The sequence below is a fragment of the Populus alba genome, chromosome 5 (genome assembly GCF_005239225.2).
Source record: "Populus alba chromosome 5, ASM523922v2, whole genome shotgun sequence".
In the NCBI taxonomy this organism is placed as follows: Eukaryota; Viridiplantae; Streptophyta; class Magnoliopsida; order Malpighiales; family Salicaceae; genus Populus; species Populus alba.
This window is the reverse complement of record NC_133288.1, coordinates 19,907,096-19,928,818: the sequence shown is the minus strand read 5'-3', so window position 1 is coordinate 19,928,818 and position 21,723 is coordinate 19,907,096. Positions and strand designations below refer to the sequence as shown.

Sequence of the window (21,723 nt, the reverse complement as noted above, 5' to 3'; positions counted from 1 at the left end):
TTTATTTCAAGCCTAGTATAGATATAGGGTTTACAAATCTGATTCCCTTGCAGCCATACTATTATATATGTGATTGTTACTGTATCAAAGCGGTGTGGGAAGGTAGGATAGCAGATGTTTCCAACTACAACACCCAAGACTGGCACCATCCAACGGGTATTAAGATTAAGAAATACGTTTTCTTGGCAATTACAGACTCTCCCCTAATCATGCAACTGCTTCTATCTCATTGAAGACACATGTTAGTTTGGTAACCCAGTAGGAAACACTTATGTTGCTTGTTCTTGCCTATAACTCCATCCAAAATCAGAAACCAGAATATAAGTACACATACAAAAAGATATCTCAAGGAAAAATATTTAAGCAAAAATATGATCTTCTCAGAGACAACGCATAGAGAAATATCCAACCAGCAAAAACAAAACAGAGCTCAAGCAAACAATCTAAGTTATACTAAAGTTTTTTGCTTGAAAAAGAAATGACTGAGAACCCGAAAAATACTGCATTGTAGCAAGAGAACACAATCTGTGTAACCAGATCATCGCTTCTTGGAGACACCAACAGTCTTTCCCCTACGGCCAGTGGTCTTGGTGTGCTGCCCACGCACTCGGAGACCCCAGTAGTGACGGAGACCACGGTGATTTCTGCAGCAAAAGAATCACACCAGCTACAGTAAACCAGAAAAACTAACAGAACAAAAGAAAAAAGTATCTTGTTTTCTCCCCAAAATATCATGTCTAAAGAGAATCATAGCAAACCTGATCTTCTTCAAACGCTCAAGATCATCTCTCAGCTTCATGTCCAATGCATTGGAAACAACCTGGGAGTACTTTCCATCTTTGTAGTCCTTCTGCCTGTTAAGGAACCAGTCTGGAATCTTGAACTGACGAGGATTAGCAACAATTGTCATAAGCTTGTCAAGCTCCTCAGCTGACAGCTCACCAGCTCTGCAAACACAGCCACCCAAATGTCAAAAATTGACAAACATCCATCCACAGACAGCTATGAATAAACCCAAAAAATCATGCAGCTACAAGGACTAGAAGAAAGCAAAAGTTGTAAAACCAGCCAGCTCTTCTCTAACGCTCATTCATCAAATTTCTAACCTCCCTCCAACAGTTGCTCAAAAAAAATTGAAGACAATTATAAATTAATAAACCATCCTCAAACTTAGTAAAAAGGGAATCTATAAAAATCCTCTAAATAAATTTTCCATTTGTTTTACAGTAAGAAAGCAAGCCACCGAGCTTGTAACAAACTATCACTATAATACAAAAACCGTGATTGAATAATCAAAGGGAGAAACTTCTATTCCAAAAAAAAGGCGAGAGTGAAATTTCTAACAGATTAATATATTAAAAAGACGGGAAAAGGTAAAAGGTAAGCACCTCTTGTTCATGTCTACATCGGCCTTCTTGCAGACAATGTTAGCGAAACGACGACCAATACCTTTAATGGATGTAAGAGCAAACATAATCTTCTGTTTGCCATCAACGTTGGTGTTCAAAACACGAAGAATATGTTGGAATTCCTCATTTGCTACCAGCGACTATCGATCAAAATAATTCAATCATGTCAAACTAACTATTTAAGTACATAGATCTAACACACATATGCATAAGGAGAAGAAGGCAATGAAAGAAAAGAAAAGAAAAGAGAGAGGTTTCGATGCTTACCATGGCTTTGGGCTAGGGTTTCGGAGCAAGGGTTGGTCTTTGGCTAAGCGGCGCCTGCTCTTAAGAGTGTGAAGAAGGCAAGTGAAGAAGTCCCAAAACCCTAGATACAGAGACAGCGTGCCGTTATATATAGTTAGCTTCGAGAGAGGAATTTTGCCGTGCGAAAAATGTGTATGGACTGATCTGCCCCTCGTTTATTCATCAACCATTCATTCTGTAATTAACTGTCAATTAAATGTAAACATAATTTACTTGTAAACTAGCCATTTCACCTGCGATTCCCTGTGTGTTATATATTTTTTATATAAAAAATATTTAGATATGCAGATTTTATTTATGCTTTTTTTACATAGAAAAAAATTAAGTGTAAATTAAGAAGTTTTATATAAATATTTAATTAAATAAATAGATAATTATCCGTGTAAATAAATAAATAAAATCACTAATGATAACTTAAAATAAAACTGAAAAATCAAAAGATAAATATATAGATCAAGTTATTTGATCTCGCATCATGAAATATTTATCCAATTATATTTACTGAATTTATTTATTAAAATTAACTTTTTATTCAATCATGTTTAAAAGAAATAAGAAAAAAAAATACAAGCTCGATCAGGTTTAATAAATTGATTCTATTTTAATTACACAATAAAAAAAACAATGATAATAAATAAAAAATAAATTTATCAAAAAAAATCATGACAAGTTAGAAAAAAACATTGGAGCATGCAAATGGTATAAAATAGATTAAAAAAAAAACTGTCTAAATTAACTTGAGTTAGCATGATAAACATGTAACTTGGATAATTAGATGTCAGCTAACCTGGATTAACTTACAAAACCTGTAACTCTAGTCATAAGACCAAGATAACATAATAAAAAAAATTATAAAAAATCAAGAAGCCAATCTTTTTAAAAAAATATCAAACGATAAAATCAAAAAATAAAATAAGCAAAAACAAGATGACGTTAGTCTATATTAAATTTTTAAATTTATGAATCGAGTCATAGATTAGAAGCATTGCAAATGAAAAAATCAAAGTCCAATCCTTACCAAATCAAATGCTAAAGGATGAAACTAGGAAAAAAAACCAGTAACACAAAAGAATCTAAAACAAAAATTTATAATTAAAAGAACGAGGGTGGAAATCGAAATAAAAATTAAATTTGAGGGTAATATAGAATTTTTTATTGGAGAGTTAAATTAAAAAGAAAAACAATTTTAGCAAAAGGGGAAGAATAAAAAAATTGAAAAAAAATATATCATAAACTTTGATTGAATGAAATTGAAAATTAATGAGACTTTAATAAAAAAAAACCAAGAAAAAACATTAAAAATCAAAAGAATAAGGAACAAAATGAAAAACATAATACATGACAAATTGTAATCAAATAACTAAATTGAAAATAAATGAATTTTTTTTAATAAAAAGACTAAGAATAAAAATTAAAAATAAAAATAATAAAAATGAAAATTGAAATATAAAAAACAAAGAGGACACATTTATTTATTTTTTAGGGGAGGAGAGAATAACAATGAAAATTGCAATATCATAGATGTACTTTTTAGAAGGAGAGAGAAAAATAAAATAAAATAAAATGACCACTTACAGCTAATCATTCATTCTTTGTCAGTACACATTGCATTAAAAGAAAAAAGATGTAACAACACTTCCAACAACATGAAAAAAGCCATGGATGGCCATGAGGAGGCACTACACTTGCTGTTAAAAAGATGCGGGCGCCTCCCACGCTCTAGCAACGTTTTTAATCAAGAAATCAATAATCAAGTGTTAAAAAACTAAAATGCCCTGCATTAATATGAAAATAACCAAGAGAACCCCTATACTCATGCCATATTTGTTTATGATTCGAATGGCAAAAATATCCTTTTACTGTGTTTTAAAAAATAAAAGATAAAAACAGTCATTTTATTATTCTAATAAGTTAAAATGCATATACCCCTAACAATTCTTTATTACTGATAAGCAATCGAAATTTGTTGTATCAAGACACCCTATATATATATATATATTTATTGTAGCAATGAATAGAAGTAGTGATTTCATCACAACTCGTAGAGTTTTGTTAATTATTATTTTCACAATAACAAGTCAATCTTTGAAATAATAAAAAACATATTTAGTTTATTTATGTTATTTCAAAAAGTTTGATGATAATAATAACTTACTAATCAAATTTCTCAAAAGTTTAGCTGTGATTTATCTAAGAAAAATACATTGGGAATAGTAATAAATTTATAAAATAATGTTAACGTGTAGATGCAACTTGCCTTAGTTAAAGAAGAAAAATGCCTTCTCTGATGACACTTTTCACATAGAATTCAATAATTTTACATATTTGGGGAAATCTCTTCTCTCTCTTATTTTTAACCACGAAAAACCAATTCCATTCTCGACAGGGAAAAAGGCAAGCAGGTGACTGCGTATTAAGCATGGCCATTTTATCAACACCTGAAAACAACAGAGCGCAGTGGGGGAGGGGTGTTAAGCATGAATCACAGCAAGCAAGGCTCTTTCATAAGCTTCAGCAATGGATTTTTTTTCATTTACGTTAGGCATAGGAGAGGTCAAGATGCACAACCCTCAATTGCATATACAATCTAACATGTGACTTGGAAAGTACTGAAGACTTGGACTGCTCTAACTGTACAAAAAGATGTCCTCTATAATGTTAGATGGGCATATGATTAAGACGACAACCCTTGTCTGTGAACACCTGCCAAAGCTGTCATCAATCATCACCATCAAAATGAGGCATCCGAATGCTATATCGGCATCCTAATCAATGACAAAATCGCATAACACGGTCTGTGAAGAGAACATCCAAGTTCTGCAAGAAAACTCCATCACATTTATCCATGGCTGCCATCCACAAAATGCCATCTTTCTATCGCCAAAAAGAGTATGCCAATCGGTATCAACTAGCCTGATTTGACAACATTATCACCTCCGGTGCACCGCATGAATTACCATCACCAGAGGCACAGTGCAGGCCAACACCAGGAGCAGAGCTTGAATTGCATAAAGGTTCAGAGGCGCTCTGTGTCAAATTAGCAGGCTCGACCTCAGAAATAGAATTGGGGTGCTCTGAAGATTTGGTTTTAATCCGAGGCCCATCAGAAATTAAACCTCCATCAGGAGAAAGCACATCACTTTGAACTGTGTCAGACACTTCTTCAAGGTCATGGATGCCATCCGCATCAACTCCACAAGGGCTCACTTTGAGCTCTGTGGCAATACAAGATCCATTACTTCTGCAAGATTGCAGATCTGCTTTTGCAGTGACATCAGAATCTACAGAATTGGAATCAGCAGTAGCCAGGACAACCATTTCCTTCGCATTAGGCCCCTTGCCCTGACAAGAAGAGCTAATATTTTGGTCGACAGGCAATGCCCCACAATGACCATAAACAGCATCTTGTACTTTCTGGGGAACTGTTGTGGTTGTTGATTGAACTATATCACTGGAAATATTGCAGGTAGTGGACTCGTAGTGAACAGCATTGATATCTGAAACTTTAAGTTCGTGCCCAAAAGCAAAGAACTGGAGTTGACTTGCTATGATTTTTGAAGTGGGAATAGAATCATCATCATGCGAATCGAGGTTCTGTCTATCGCTGCTATCTTCGCCTTTCACTTCACAAGGAACAGTCTCAGTAACCTCCCTGGAAGCACGCTGACACTTCCCTTGAGAGTCAGCCGCTTCAGACCCAATAAAAGATACGCCAAACAGCTTGCTTTCGATCTTGGAAACATCATTCTGGCCCATATGTGTATCCCCTTTCAGCTTCCTCTCACAATCAGAGGTGGCAATGGAACCAGAAACAGCACTCTGATGTTCAACCACCTCTCTAGTTTGTTCATTAGCATCACACAAAGAAATAGAAACCATACTCAATTGATCAACAGTTTCGTCCTTGGGACAAACAGGTAGATTAGTGTTTTCACTTTTAACGTCGGAAATATCATTCAGGCAATCAGGAAGGGAACCAGATTCAACAGCAGCAGCTTGATCATTTATGTTGCCAGTATGAGGTATACTAATTTCACTAGAACCTTTTAAATCAAATCTCACTGACGAACATTTCTCATCAGAATTACATGATATCTCATCTATGGTAAATCGTTCCTTGAGTTCCAAGGATGTCAAACCTGCATGTATATGTGGTTTAAAAAAATTTATCTGCAAGATGAGAAACCCAAAAAGTTGCATATGTTAATATCAATTAAAGATTTAAAATGGCAGATACCTTCAGTGGGAACTGTATTTGCTTCAGCAAACTGATGATCCTTCAACAAAGGTTTTTGTAACATATCAACGCCAGGGAATGCCACCATTTTCATGTACCTCATTTTTTGCTTGCTCAATCCTTCAAGTTGTTTAAAACCAAAAACAGAAGTCCAGGTTTCCCTTAGCTCAGAGATTGCAGGTATGACCAATTTCTCGACATTTAGAGAGCAGAGAGCCTAAAGACAGTTTCAGAAAAGACAAACAAAAAGTAAAATCAGTAAAAAGGGAGACTACAGATTGTGTTATATAAATGAAATTCCAAAAAGCTAGTGAAAATAAATGTAAGAGACATTAAGACATGAATTCAGAAAAGGAGGAAAGGTAACTGATACCAAACATACAATTTCAATTGCACTTAGAAGCCGGCGGCACATTCCTTGGCGCCTGTACATGTGGCGGGTCCCAATGAATGGCATCTCTGCTAACTGGTTCCCATGGATCCTATTTCACCAAGTATTGATTAATGTGTGATTGTGACTTTTTACATTGTCATAAACTGCTACTTGCACATGCATGGACATGTTGATTAGAAGAAAGTAAAGGAAGACAGAAATTTAGCATCAACATTCAGCACAACTGGCATTATTCCAATTTAAAGTGGAAGAGAACAAATGGGAATGTAGATGCAACAGGAATACATACATTTCAAGAAGATACCAATGCAAGTACTGTGGAAAATGGAAAAAAGGTACACGAGCACAAGTGCTGAAGTCATTAAGAGCAACAATCTGACTACATTTGTACTCCAATAGTTCAAAAATGAGTCGCAAACTCTATTCCTATTCAGCTGTATTGGCACCAGATCCACTTGCTATATGGTGGCAAGTACTAAAGCGACAAAAAAATAAATGATTGCAGCTGGTGGAACTTCAGAAGTAGAAAATAAGAAACGAGGCAAGTTCACATGAATTTAGTTTTGCTGTGTTTTCTATAGAATCCAATTTTATTTTATTTTTTTGTTCTCAGAAACAATATAAAAGACTCCAAAGTGGATGTTACTGCCAAAACAAAGATGTTGATCAATCACAAAATGATAGAAAAAGGTAAAAAATGATTCAATGGTTACTAATGTCTTAAATTACAACACATCCAATCATGTGTATTGGCAGTGCTTAGGAAAAGGAATAGTCAGGTAGAAAACTTCCAGTACATAATCCCAGAAAACATTCATAACAGAAATGATTCTGTGTCCATACGCATTCTTTTCCAATTATAATTTCCAATTATTTTGTTATGCATACTGGCAGAACTAACCATTGATAAAAAAATCACAAAGCAGTGCAATCACTGGGTGAATTTAGGCTGAGATATACCTAATGGATGCAGCAGAGATTACTTCATCCCCTCGCTCTAGAATTGCAGTCAGAAAACCACAGTAGTTCAGTCGATTGAAGTTTGACCTGAAAAGGAATATTGCAACTCATTAAGAAAACAAATTGCTAACAATTTTTTGACAACGACATAAAAGCAATTACAGTGAAGTAGATAATCCTTGTCAGCATATAACAAGAAAGGTGAGGACAATAAGTAAAAGAGAGTAACACAGCCTTTTCATATTCAAAAGCACACTTTCAAGTAAAATACTATCAAGTTAACTGTAAACTAAGTATTAAGAGGCCAAAGATATGAAAGAAAATACCACATACATCCACAATAGACATAGTACAACACAACAGGATACTACTTTTCAGGCTCTCCACCATTAGAATTATTGCATACTACATGGTAGAATGGTAGGGAAATTAAAGAAAGTTGCATGCAGTGACAATTCCCATCATTTTATGATCTGTTATTCCTCAACCAGTTCCATAATATACTTTAAAGGTGGTAATCAATCGGGAAAAACAGAAAGGGCACCTCTTGCCTAGGGAAATTAAAGAAAGTTGCATGCAGTGACAATTCCCATCATTTTATGATCTGTTATTCCTCAACCAGTTCCATAATATACTTTAAAGGTGGTAATCAATCGGGAAAAACAGAAAGGGCACCTCTTGCCTAGGCTTGTGAGTTGTCATTCCACCACTAAAAATATCAACATCAAAATAAAACGCCTATCCCAAAGTTGGAACACACCAACAAATGTGATGTATCCACAAAGAACTAACCCCCCCCCCCCCCCAACACACACACACCAAAAAGATAATGAAAAATAAAAGAAAGATCAGCAATGTTGTTTTTTTCAGCTTAATGATGACAATTTCAAACTTACTTATGAATATACTTGAGCTTACCCAAAATTATATACAATATTACGAATCAGGTTAACCCCACTTCTATGGTCAGGCATGGGCAAAAAGCACTCATCCATTATGTGCAACGCAACAGCTACCTTGGAATTGCATTCAACTTTCCGATGCATTCCACTGAGAGTAATATCAGAGCCAACATCAAATCGGCGAACAAGAGTCCATGCAAAGCCCTCTTCCATTTCATGTTTAACCCCAAGAAGAGCCTGTAGTTTATCATGTAACTGACAGAAACAAAACCATTTAAGTGAATTCTGATGCACATAATAGAGTTCATTTTCAAGTTGTCTTAAAACCTGTTTAAATTAAACCAATTAAATAGAAGCACTCCACTTTATTGAGGACTCAGGAGAAACAAACCACTGCTACTGATATCAGAGTATTTATAAAGTACATTAATAATCTCCTAGTATAGAAAATATCAAGGGTCACAACTACGTCAAAAAATCAATTATTTATATTCCAGGCTCCTGTTGCCAAATCCCACTTCACATAGGACTTGACCCATAGCAGATTTTAGGGACTGATAGAATTGTGTAGAATGGATGACACAAAATAGCAGTGATCCATGAATCAAGGTCTTAACATTACCCCAGAGTGATGTCCGTGTTTCTCTAAAGTCTAACCACTCACACATTGAATTTGCAGGTAGCAATTAGTTTTGCATCATCAATCAAAAGTGGGTTTTTAAAACCCAGGGTTTACAAGCCAACAGAACACCTGAAAATTTGCGGCAAAAACAAAAATGGTTTCATGTCTTATTAGGACTAAATTACAACCACGCTCAGATCTAACTGAGATGAGATTGTAGTATAACTTAATAACTTCCAAAAGTAGGCAACTCTTCAACTTCAAACTCAGTTGTGACATAGAACACACATTGGCAATCAAGTTTCCATGAAGTTCACACAAAAGGTTTTGAGTATCAGTGAATTTGTTTTATAAAATCAAGCAATATGCTACAAGCTGCCAAGGTTTCTTGTCACTTGAAAATATGGAGTAAGATATAAAGCAAAGTAGTGCCAATAACGACACAATTTTGATTTGCAAGTCAAACAGAACATCCAAGATGATAGTTTATAACAATACAATGGTAACTAAAATAATACCTCTTGGCATTTCTTCCCGCAGAAGGATAGACTGCTGTGATAATCATTTATAGTGTCCTCAGCAGGAATACAGGAGTGGTGATCTGCAGCACAAGATCTATTAAATGTACATCAATTAAATAACAATAAATAGCAGACAATTTAGCATGGTGGAAAAGGAAAGAACAAAAATACATTAAACCACTGAGAAGATTGAGTCAATACATTTCTCCTCACACAAACAACATGTCAGTAATGCAGGTCGGGCAGCAGCATCATTCTCATTCATCTGACATGCATCCCCACCAGCCATCCCACAAAATTTGCATGAACAATATGTGCAATTCCAGACCCCTGAAGGGAGCTTCTGCCGCAAGAAAAAACAACAACAATATATTAATGACATGATGGCATTTAAAGAAAACCAAACTCAATTCTATGAGAAACAGCAGAAAAGCTGATCTTATTTCATAAAAAAGATGCTATGGGCAATATGTGCAATACCAGATTCCAGAAGGCAAATTCTGCTGCAAGAAAACAATCTATAATATGATAGCATTTACAGTGAATGAAGCTCAATTCTACAAGCAGCAGCAGAAAGGATGATCTTAAGCTTTACACAAATAAGTTACTATGGAAAGGCAGCTTCACCAGAAATTTTTCCACCATTCATTTCTTAATATCTAATAACAAAACTCTATTTTGAGATTTTATTTCCTTGAGGTATTCCATAGCCCGGAGAAATTTTTTGCTACAAGTAATCTGGAGAACCTTGAAGGCAAGATTTCAGGACTGACCCAAGAATAGCATAATGACACGTGCATGGGCAGAATGTGAACTTCTAAATACAGCGACAATAATAGGAATGCAAAAGTAAATGCGTACCTTTATCTCGAGGCAGCTTTGATGAAATGTTGATGGGCAACTATCACAGCAAATAAGGTTTCCACCATCTCCACAGATCCCACATGTATCATCATTTGGATCTTGACCATCAATATCAACAAAATGGAACCCTTTACGATCAGATTCATCTTGTCTATGCCATGACTCTAGCTGGCAGTGCAAGAGTGAAGGTCCATTCTCTAAGCATATGTTTTTGAGTGGCTGGCAGGATTTGCTGCCTGCATGAGCCTCGAAGTCCGAGATTGCAAAAGTTTCACCACAACAATCACACTGAATACCATCTGTTGTGATTTTACCCTTCAGGACTGTTCGTGTCTTCCTGCGTTTCAAGTACTGCACCTTTCCATCCAGTGGAACAGTGCCCATGTCAATCATCCAGGTGAGTACAGTTCGCTTCCCATTATAAAGCACATAGCCACCACCATCTGAACCTGCACTCTCCTTGGAGTTGCGAATCATTAGAGCACACCGCTTTCTATTATGTGTTTTGAGTTGCTTATGATCCCTGACTGTTGTTCCGTCATCTGACATACCCGCACAGTCATCCTGTTCGCAGAGAGAAGATTTCCGTTTTGTACCGTCCTTCAACTTCTTACGTCCAGGAATTGCCACAGCATCCTGTTTTCTCTTGTGCAGTTTTCCTTTCTTATTTTTCTGTTTTGCAACTCCTTCACCTGTTTTCCCATCCTTCACTTGCTTCCATTTCCTTTTCTTTTTATTTTTATCACTCCTTTCCTTGCCGATTACTTTTGCTAGTATGCTGAGTTCTTCATCTGGTAGAGGAGTAAACTTGAAACCAGGCTTACAAGTATTTGAATCACCACCATCACCTTCATAATGCTGCTTAAGCACCCGGTAAGCCAAGGTAACAGACCAATGAGTCCTTCCTTCAGGATTAACATACACAGCATCACAGTACTCTCTACCATTCCTAGGCCTACGCTCAATTGTCCAGCCTGCACCCAAAAGAAGTTCTATAATTTTTTCTCTCACTACTGCCTTCTGTTTACTTCTCCCCTCTTCCTTTTCATCATTGCTGCATTTGTTCTGCCTAGCTGTGGTTAACTTTGTTGCATTAGATTTTTTCCCAAGTTTCTTTCCAGATAATGCAATTCTAGCTCCCACATTGTGGTTCTTATTATGTCTTGTCATTTCCCCCCCCTGTCTTTTCCTCAGCCCACCCACCTTTACACCCTTGTTCAACTTGCTGGGTCTCCCACGCTTAGGCTTCCGCTTCTTCCCCACTTTACCATATGATTCATCACTCTCTGGACCAGAAGATTCTGCAGGGTCACCATCAACCACCTCAATACTTTTCTTCCCAGACTCATTGCTCTCCTTAGCCTTGGGGGGTCTCCCACGCTTAGGCTTCCGCTTCTTCCCCACTTTACCATATGATTCATCACCCTCTTGACCAGAAGATTCTGCACGGTCACCATCAACCACCTCAATACTTTTCTTCCCAGACTCATCACTCTCCTTAGCCTTGGGGGGTCTCCCACGCTTAGGCTTTAATTTTTCACTCATCTCATTACCTGACAATTCACTCACTTCACCAGCAGATTGATGGCTGCCTTCTTTACCCACCTTGACTCTTTTCTTCTCGGATCCATCACTCTTCTGCCCCTTGTGGCACATTCCATGTTTATGCTTTAATCTTTTCCTTGCCCCACTATGTGCTCGATCACTCTCTTCGCCAACAGATTGATCACTCTCTTCCCTTTTCACCTCAACCCTTTTCTTCTCAGATAGATCATTCTTCTGAACCTTGGGGGGTGACCCGCACCTGGGCTTTAACTTTTCCCTTGCCTCATTATCTGCCTGTTCAATCTCTGTACCAGCAGATTGATGACTTTCTTCATTTACCACCTCAGTCCTTTTCTTCTCAGGCCCATCACTCTTCTGAGCCTTGGGGGGCCTCCCACGCTTGTGCTTTGACATTCTCCCTGCCTCGTTATCTGACTGGTCAGGGTCTTCACCATCAGAATGATCACTATCTTTCTTTTTCACCTCAGCCAATCTCTTCTCAGTCCTGTCACTCTTCTGGTCCTTGGGCGAGCTACCATGATTTTGCTTTGATTTATCCCTGGCCTCATTATCTAATTTCCCACTGTCTTCGCCATCAGAATGATCCCTCTCTTCTATTTTTACCTCAACCCTTTTCTTCTCAGAGCCATCACTCCCTCCGGTCTGCTGCCCTCTATCAACCTCCTTCCTACTATTAGTTTTTGTCACAGACCTTGACCGCAGAACCCTGACGACAACCACCTTTTCACCATCCTCACCCTCCTTTACCTTCTTCTTTTCAACACCACCATCCTCAATCTCTCCCTCACCATCAACCATACTTCTTTTCCTTCTATTCGTACAACCCTCAGCAGCATTACACTCCCTCAAATCATTCCCTCCTTCACATTCTTCGATTTTAAGCCTATCTCTCTGATCCACTTCCATTTCTTCTTTTAACGCCTCTTCTTGATTCAATTTCGGGTTCTCCTCGTCAGTGAATTCACAATCTCCTTGTTTCAAACCACCAACTTTCTCAGTAACCATTTCCTTGCTCGGAGAAACCTCATTTTTCTCCATTTTCGCCAATAAATTGACACTAGATCTCAACCCTTCTCTCATCCTCTGTCAAAAAAAGATCCCTAAAAATTCACCTTTTTTCCTCAATAAAACTCACAAGTAAATAACCTCCATTGATCTTACTCAGCTATTAAAGTAATTCGATGCTCAAAGAACCGCGAGCTGGATCTACGAAAGATTTTTAAAAAAACCTTTGATCAAAACCTGACATTCAAGAAAATAAATTAAAATATGTACGAATAATCTGCCAAAAAAAAAAAGAGAGTGGTGAGGGAGAGAACAAAAAAAAAAAACTTAATAATGCGGTAAACGAGACAAGATTATAGGATGCCACGGAGTCGTGTGAGAGCACGGACCTGACCAGGCAAGGACTTCGCGAGTCGGAGGTTGTTGTGCCGGGATTGGGTTTAGATAGAGAAAAGAGAAAGCCAGGGGGTTTTAAGAGAGAAGGATCGGTCACTCGGCCATTTTATTATCGGGTCCTTTTGAGTTTTGGGGGGTTTTACGTTAATTAACATAACATCGAGCATGGTTTCGCCGTCCCATAAAACATTAAGGCATGGGCAGGATAGTCATTTTGTATGGACTATGGTTTTCATTTTCCCTCCATCAAACATATGCGCCCTTGAAAAGAAATAATTCCAACCAATTTTTGAAGGTGACGCATTCATAAATGGTTTGACGACATTAACTTCGTCTACTCAACTTCTCTCTTGCTTTGCATTTTTTTTTTTTTTAAATCCACCCGAGCATTTATATCTTAAGATTTAGAAGATTTAGACTGGATTTATCTAGAATTAATAAGGATATGAAATCTTTTATCGATAGAGTTTGATGATCAATCTCTATGTTAATTTATGATGATCTAGGACTTTTTTGTATGCATGGAAAATATAAAATTTTACGGTGTTTAAGAATGTATGATTGATTATTTTTAAAATTATATTTTGTTTGAAAATAAATTAAAATAAAATTTTTTTATTTTAAAATTTATTTTTAACATTAGCATATCAAAATAAAAAAAAATATATAAAAAATTTATTTTAAAAAGAATTAAAATTTCATAAAAACATATTGAATCACATACCTAAACAAACACTTTATAGTAAATAGGAGTAAGCATTGATATTATATTAGTTATTGTCTAAAATTTACTCTAAAAAAAATAGATAAATACAAGTGGTGGAGAAAAAATAAAATCTATCACTCATAAAAAAATTAACTTAATCTAAAATTTATACTATTGAGTACAATGCAACAGCGTGCCTCATTTAAAAAAAATCATTAAAATAATTTTTTTAATGTATTAATATAAAAAATATTTTATTATATATTAAAATAAAAATTATTTTAAAAATATTTTATACCACAATATCAAACACCTGTAACTCTTTTCAGCTTTGTCTTTCTATAGAGAAAAAAAATCAAACAGATATTAAAATGTTTTTATCTCTCTTCTTACTTTTTCCTCCATTTTACTTGAATCTTGAGATTTTTCTAGATTTATTTTTCTAAAAAAGAAAGAATTCTAACAATCCTATGATGATTTTCTAGCAGATGAGAGTGTTTTTACCTCTCTTATCATGTTTTCAAGATTTAATAGATATTTAACTCTTCTACATGAATGCTGATATTTTCCTAATTTCGTCTTTCTAGAAAGAAAAATCCTAACAGTGCTATCAATGAAGATCAACCATGTATATTTATCTCTCTTCTTACTTTTTGTTCCTTTTTTTATTTTCATTTAATAAAATCATATCCAATACATATGGTTTTATATTTGACGAGCACCCTTCTTATTTATTTTATTATCGAATTTACTGTTCTATCTGTCATTAATTAAACAAGGGACTGGTAATTATGTATTGTGATTTGTTGAACATTTATATTATCTAATGGTTATAGAGAAATGAAATCTTTCATGAATAAAATATGGCTGATTTTATGGTAACCTTGGACTTCTTCTTTTTTATCTGCATGACCTTTAAAAATAACCCTGTTCATGAAAGATCTTAAAGTCTAATTTAATGTTTTTAAGTGGCATAAAAGACATTATTTCACCATTATTTTTTTTTATTAATACGAGTGTTTAGACTAGTTTGTGCATATCTTGATTAATTTTACGAACTCTAAAATTAACAACTATATAAAACTTCAGTGAAATTAAAAGGAATCGAACTCGTTATTATTAAAAATCAAATTTAAAATCTGATTATTTAAATTACCCCTAAGATTTTTATTTCACCATTATTGCTTGTTGCATGTGTTGTTTAATCTAATTTTCACAGCCACTTAGTTTTGGAAATAGCAATTTATTCTATACTATTCTATACTTAATAAAATTGAAATGTGTCATGTAAAATTAAAAAATAAAGGTCAATAGTAGCTTCTTATCCAAGTTGCAAATCGCGAGGTGACAATCGAAAAATAATTTGAGAATATTATTTTTTAGTCTTTTGTTGAATATAAATAGTCAGGACATTTTTAGTCCAGACTTTAAAATACTAAAATTAAATTTTAAACAGGTAAATTATAGTTTAAACCAGTATGTTCATATATAAAAATAAATATCGTGGTCAAGAATTTTGTGGACGTACGTAAATTAATTTTTGATTGCATTAAAATCCTGCTCCAATTATTAATAAAGACTTTATAATTCTCATCCTCGTATAAAAAAAATATATTTTAATCTTTTAATTTTGGAAGCTATAAAAATCTATTGTGCAAAGGAATCGATACAAGATAAATTGAAATAATATTTTTTAAATTTATTTTTAATATTAATATTTTAAAAAAAATAAAAAATTGGATAAAAGGATTAATTTTTTTTTTAAAATATTTTAAAATACGAAAACAAATTTTGTCAGGACTCGAGATTAAAAAAAATAGTGTAATTATAAAATAAACCCTCGTATTTGTGCCCACCAAGCAACGGTCACATTTGTATTGCTGGAGGTTTAAAGTTCTGCTAAAAGACAATTATGGCCTCATATTAACTCATGAAAAGACTTAACATAATACAGTTGCTCGAGCATCCACAACCATTCAAGCTAAACCAAGTCCTTAGCTATAATAGTTGATGGAAGTGATTAAAAAGCACACTATTGTTGTTCTTCAGCTAGCTAACTATTCTAGCAAAATGAAAAGTACTCGCTATATACAGCGAGTACTGCAACATTTCTCAATTAGCCGCCAGGCTGGTGGCGCGAGAGAAGGCTTGGCACGGGGTTTGCTCGCAGAGAGAAGGAAAGAGAAACCCCCAGCTGCTTTAAACCTTGCAAAAACTGAAGACATCAAAGCAGACAGAAAAAAGAGATGAAGTATTATAACAACTGCGCGATAACAGTGATGAAGAGGCAAAGGGTTTGTTATGAAAGCTTCGGCGGTGGTTGGATGTTGGTCTTAATTGGTACGTCGACCTCTTGACGTTGGAGGTAATTAATCACCCCTTCTTGTTTTTTTTCTTCGCTTAATTTCTTTTTAGGTTTATCAATCTGTTAATCTTCTTGCATGAAATTGAAAGAATTTGTTTGGTTCTCAAGAAACCACTAGAGGAAGGAAAGGAAAGTGAAGTGATTCGAAGTTCTGCGTGTGATATTTTAAAAAAGAGTAGTAGTTTTTATCAAAGTTGAAGCTCTGAAAGTGGAAATCGAGGGCTAATTCGCTATTTAAATTTCAATGCTTTTTTTTTTCTTTACTATGTAAACAAAGAATTGAAATTAAAATGGATGTTAAAAACGGGAACTAGAGCTTGTAAACTGGTTGGCTAATATTTTTACTAATGGAGAAACAAGAAGTGTAAGATTTGCATCTTGTTGTTACTGCTTTTCCTCTAGTTTCTCAGGGAATTCTAGCTTTGCTAGTCTTATTCTTTTTTGGGTTAGACAAGAGTTCTTCAATTTGGATATTGAAGGAGGGCCAGCTTTCCCAATCAAAGTGACTTGGTCTCAAAAATTATTATATCACGAGGTCTCAATGTGCCATTTGCAAGAAGATTTCTAACAGGAAAAAGATAGTACTGTTAGATGTGAACTCTGGTGTTGGTAAATAAATTTTACGCAAGAGTACTGGCCATGCTTTAAAGGTATGTCGTCATTCTTGTAGGCTTTAATATATTTCAATCAACTTCTGGTGAAGGAAGTGAGGTGCATATGGGCGTGAAATTAGTAAAATATAGGTTTTTTTTTTTTTTTTTATGATGTAGAAGTAATGACTTGGTCGAGAGCTATCTTTAGTTTTTTCTACAACGTTCTGAGTTTAAAGGCTAAATAAATTAAAAAAAAAAAAAAAAAAGATAAAGGAAGTTGTCAAGAACATGGAAACCACGAACCGATGCATGGATAATTAACACCCATTGAATACTTATGACACGTGAAGAACCATACGGTGGCTAGTCAGGGTGTTTCTGATAGAATTGGCTTCATATTGCCAGGGTGATCATTCTCGTCCGACGCGTGTTAGAGTTGGATGTCCAGTGCAAGAAAGGTTGCTAGGGTTGGCCAGGAGATATATTCTCTAGGTTGCTAGTAAAAAATATATTTAAATTAGTAAAAAATCCAAAACTGAAAAGAAAAAAAAAACGAAGGACAGAAAAATATTTAAGTTGCTTGGAACCAAGCAACTTGGGAAGAAAAAGAAAAATATGGTGTGCTGGACCCGAGCATATAAATCCTAAGCCCAACTTATCGGGCTTAGTTAAATTCCAAGAAGGCGAGCCGAGTCCCTTGAATTTGGACAAGTAGCCTCCTTTCGAGCTCGTCATAAAAAGACCCTTGGCTACAAGCCGTGATGGTCTCTTATCACTTTCGTTATCAAGCTTATGACCATGGGTCCCATAACTCTCAAGCCCATCAAACATGAACCCCCTAAGTTAGGGTTTGTAGTTCTAGGCTCGCCACCACAGTTACGTTGGAATTTAGAGATTTTTTAAAATATTTTTATATTAAAATAATATTTTTTAATTTTTTAAAATTAATTTAACATTCTTATATCAAAATAATTTAAAAAAATAAAAAAAAATTAATTTAAAGTAAAAAAAATTAATTTTTTTTAAAAGCACTTTCAAAATACAAAAACAAACAAAAAAAAATTATGAAAAAACAATTCAATTTTGTACAATATAAAACTCATTAGATAAACTATAATTGCTACCGCACCTATTCTACAGAAGCATCAGTTAGCCACATGATAATTGCTACCGCAAGTTTGAATTTAAGTGGGTGTTTGGTATTGTGGCTGCGGGTGAGGTTCACCCGCAGCCACAATTTTTTCTGTTTGGTAACCTTTGCACCACAGTTTTTTAATAGTGGACCCCACCATTAACTGTGGTGCAACCACAGGTCTCAAGAAGCAGCTCTCGGCTGCTTCTTGAAATGGAAAAATGGATGAACAGTAGAGCATACTGTTCATCCATTTTCTTCTGAACAGTGGAGCATGGCTCCCTGTTAGAAGACGTTTTCTTCTAACAGTGGAGCATGGCTCCACTGTCACCATTTTTTTTTTTTTTAAATCAGTATAAAAAATTTATTTATTTATTTATTTTTAAAAAATCAGTGAGCAAAGTTTATTTTTTCCTCCAAAAAACCAGTTCAGTTAATCGTAAACAATATATTTTTTTTGTTTTTTTAAAAAAATTAGTTTAAAATGAATTAAATTTATTCGTACTATAATCTCAATTTTATTTATGATAATATTTTACCTAATTTTATTGCACGCTCAAAAAATCATGGAAACTGTAGTTGTCGCATAACTTTTGTACGTAATGAAATTGTAATTTTTTTTAAAAAAATATGTTTTACTCGAAAAACTAGTATTTAATATTATTTAATAACACTACATAAATTAGAAATATATCGCATGATGACATAGTATTTATGGAATTTGATCGCAATTCCAATAATAAATATATCACAATTTTTATTATTTAATAACACTATATAAATTAAAAAATCAGTTTTTGTTGTTGCGCGCTTAAGAAACCATGAAAAATATAGTCCTTATTTGATAAATTTCGTATGTAATGACATTACATATAGTTTAATGAAATAATAAAAAATATTTGATATTAATATTATTTATTTCATGATATAATAACAGTAGTTAAATCTACAATATTTAAATTAAAATCATTAATATTAGTATATATATATATTAATTATTTTATAACTCAATTTGAAAAGCATTTTTTTAACCAAACACATTAAACTACTTTTTGTTCAACCTCAATTTCAAACCACAGTTTTAACCAAACACCTATTTTTTCAACCCAACCTCAACTAAAATACTTTTTATAAAACTACTTTTTTAAAACCACAACCACAACAGCAACCGCAATACCAAACACACCCTAAATGAAACAAATAAAAAATAAAGAATTAAGTACTGGATAGGCTCCCATAGGCCTTCTATGCACCTTCTCTTTAAATAGTGTTTTTTCAGTATTTGTTTAAAATTTTAATGTCTTAATATTAAAAATAAAATATAAAAAATAAATAAAATATTTTAATATATTTTTAAATAAAAAATACTTTAAAACATAATATTTACCCTCCTTTCGCCGGATGAGCATTGATCCACGCACTCATTCAAATAATTGAAAATCTTAAAATCCACTAGTCGAAGGCTCAATTTTGATGGCCAACTCTAAATTATTTATAATTGGAGGTTAGTTGAATTCTAAGCTGGTAGTTACATAGAATACTAAATTATACATATAATACACGATCTGGACATGAAAGCAGATTGTTTTAAATCTTGTATAAAAGAACGTGTGGCCTGCTCCGCTGCGATGCTGACAGCAGCAAGCAAAAAGCTCCGGTGGTTAAAGGGGTTGATCCGAAAGGAAGCATGGATTAGACTAGTTTAAAAAAGAGAAAGTATATCATAGATGCCCAATTCCTTTTCCTTCTTTTCTTACAAGATAGATGATTCAGAGATACCCAGCCATGATTTCTGGGAAAACCAGAGAGGTGGTTTCCTTTGATTGTATTCTGGATATAGAGCGGGAAAACGAAACTGGTGTGCTTTATACAAGAAGGAAAAACATAGAATATATGAGCATAATGTAGTGCATAAGTATGTACACAAAGCACATTATGATCAAACTATATACAACATATATATCGGCAAACCAGAGGACTTCGTATGCTGGTAGCAGAACAGCTATAAATACTGCCTCGGCCTGTATATCCACCGTGAGAAGCGGCAGCCGGCAGGTCCATCTTCTTGTACTTAATTCACATTCCTGAGCATCGCATCTAGCCAGACTGAGCTAGTTGGATTCATATTGCAGCAAACATCCTTCTACACTCTACAGAAAAGAAAAGTCTTCGTAATTATTTTGATTGCAAAGAAGCAGCGGCTGGATGTGATTCGACCAGTATTGACCATAGGACATGCACGTCTTCACACGGGCAAGACTTCACATCCTTGTACAGAATGTATATCCCTGTACCTGTAAATAAAAAGGTCAATAATCTGCCGTCAGCGATTTGGTCCCCCGATATATAAAGTAGAAGACGTAAAAGCCTTCAATGCGACTACGTTTGTGCAATCAGAAACAAAAGGTTAGCTAGCAAAGAGAGAAAGATTTGGAATCTCAGAACCAAGCTGCGGAGATGGTAAACGACACATTAATGAAAAGATAATCGTATATATGGCACAGGGAATTACGCTTTCTGTGGCTGGAGTGAAGACGATCCCAGAACTTCTTCAATGGGGAGACGAAGGACCGAAGCCACCCCATTTGGAGGAAGAAGTTGGGTTTTGTTAATGGTAGGTAAAAGGTTGGAAAGAAATAGAGAGGGGTTAAAAAACGCAGGGGTTTGCTTAGACAGAGGGGGTTTGTATATCACTGTTGTTTTGGTTTTTTTATTAAAATTCCCTTTCATGACAAGGCTGCAATAAAACATGTCCTCCTTGGTGCTGTGTCTCTGTCACTCCTTTTATCTCTTGTGGAAGGAGCTTAACCCCAAAGGTGCAGAATTATCCTAATTAGCTTTTACATAATCCTGTTTTCACACTAACTAAATTACAAATACTGAAGAAGTTTAGTGCCTAATGCCAATATCTTGTCCTGATCAAGAGCTTATTTAACTTGTTTCTCAAGCCAAAGTTCATATTTTTATTTACCATTTTATCACTTAACGTCCAAACCACTTGTGCGATATCTTCCTTCCCCTCTGAAGTCCACCTCTTGGGTGTCGAATGAACTAGCTGCAGGCTTTCCCAAAAATGTTGGTCTTTACAAGTTTTGTTATTTTTACATATTTCTTTGCTCCTTTTGGTAAGAAAGTTGTCCTGCACGCCAAGATGGCTAATTAGCTTCAGCATGACGGTCCCTCGCAGATTCTAGTCTTTACTCTCGTAGCTTATTTCAAAATTATTTTTAAAAATATTAATTATTTTTTTTTTTCTTTTAAATTAATTTTTTTTGTATTTTCAGATATTTTGATGAGTTAATATTAAAAGTAATTTTTCAAAAAATTAAAAAATATTATTTTAATACATTTCCGAGCGAAAAATACTTTAAAAAATCACTATCACACTTTCACATACGTTTAAATGTAACTAGAAAGACTACTCATGTTATGGGCCGAATTAATTTTTTACCAACATAAAAAAAAATAATATTCATGAGATATCAATAATTTAAAAGAGTAATAAAAACATAAGAATTTTTGCCAACTATTTAATTTACTTATTTGCCAAATTATCTTGTTGCCTTTAATAATACAAACAAACTATCAAATGATTAAATATAAAAAACAAAAGAGCTCTCGAGATAAAGGCAAAAATTTGCATCTAAGATAAATAAAATAGTTTAACTGCTTTAAAATTAAAAGTTTCTTGTTAAAATTTAATGTTTTTTATATTTTAATAATAATAAAATAATTACATTGCAAA

The 21,723-nt window shown here is 34.4% G+C and overlaps 2 protein-coding genes and 2 long non-coding RNA genes across 6 annotated transcripts; 1 reads left to right on the top strand and 3 right to left on the bottom strand.

Annotated features, from left to right (window-relative positions):
• Positions 1–341: 341 nt before the first annotated feature.
• Positions 342–1,836, bottom strand: LOC118061682 (small ribosomal subunit protein uS13z/uS13y/uS13x). The gene is made up of 4 exons (XM_035075208.2): positions 1,677–1,836; positions 1,389–1,549; positions 759–947; positions 342–644 (listed from the first exon to the last, which is right to left on the bottom strand). The coding sequence occupies exons 1-4, from the start codon at positions 1,677–1,679 to the stop codon at positions 539–541; spliced, it is 459 nt and encodes a 152-aa protein (XP_034931099.1). The 5' UTR covers positions 1,680–1,836; the 3' UTR covers positions 342–538.
• Positions 1,837–4,215: 2,379 nt separating this feature from the next.
• On the bottom strand, positions 4,216–13,309 carry LOC118061683 (uncharacterized). Of its 3 annotated transcripts, none has more exons than XM_035075209.2 (9): positions 13,176–13,309; positions 10,213–13,023; positions 9,553–9,694; positions 9,349–9,431; positions 8,225–8,463; positions 7,307–7,393; positions 6,335–6,434; positions 5,953–6,169; positions 4,216–5,854 (listed from the first exon to the last, which is right to left on the bottom strand). In XM_035075209.2, the coding sequence occupies exons 2-9, from the start codon at positions 12,859–12,861 to the stop codon at positions 4,620–4,622; spliced, it is 4,752 nt and encodes a 1,583-aa protein (XP_034931100.1). In that variant the 5' UTR covers positions 12,862–13,023; positions 13,176–13,309; the 3' UTR covers positions 4,216–4,619. The 3 variants fall into 3 exon arrangements, with proteins under 3 accessions (XP_034931100.1, XP_034931104.1, XP_034931101.1); XM_035075213.2 differs by having other exon boundaries at positions 9,553–9,691; XM_035075210.2 differs by having other exon boundaries at positions 10,213–12,987; positions 13,176–13,283.
• A 2,565-nt stretch (positions 13,310–15,874) lies between these two features.
• LOC118061684 (uncharacterized) lies at positions 15,875–16,632 on the top strand. The gene is made up of 2 exons (XR_004689609.2): positions 15,875–16,253; positions 16,343–16,632. It is a non-coding gene; the product is annotated as an uncharacterized lncRNA (long non-coding RNA).
• A 3,189-nt stretch (positions 16,633–19,821) lies between these two features.
• On the bottom strand, positions 19,822–20,843 carry LOC118061685 (uncharacterized). Its single transcript, XR_004689610.2, has 2 exons — positions 20,491–20,843; positions 19,822–20,272 (listed from the first exon to the last, which is right to left on the bottom strand). It is a non-coding gene; the product is annotated as an uncharacterized lncRNA (long non-coding RNA).
• Between the last annotated feature and the right edge of the window lie 880 nt (positions 20,844–21,723).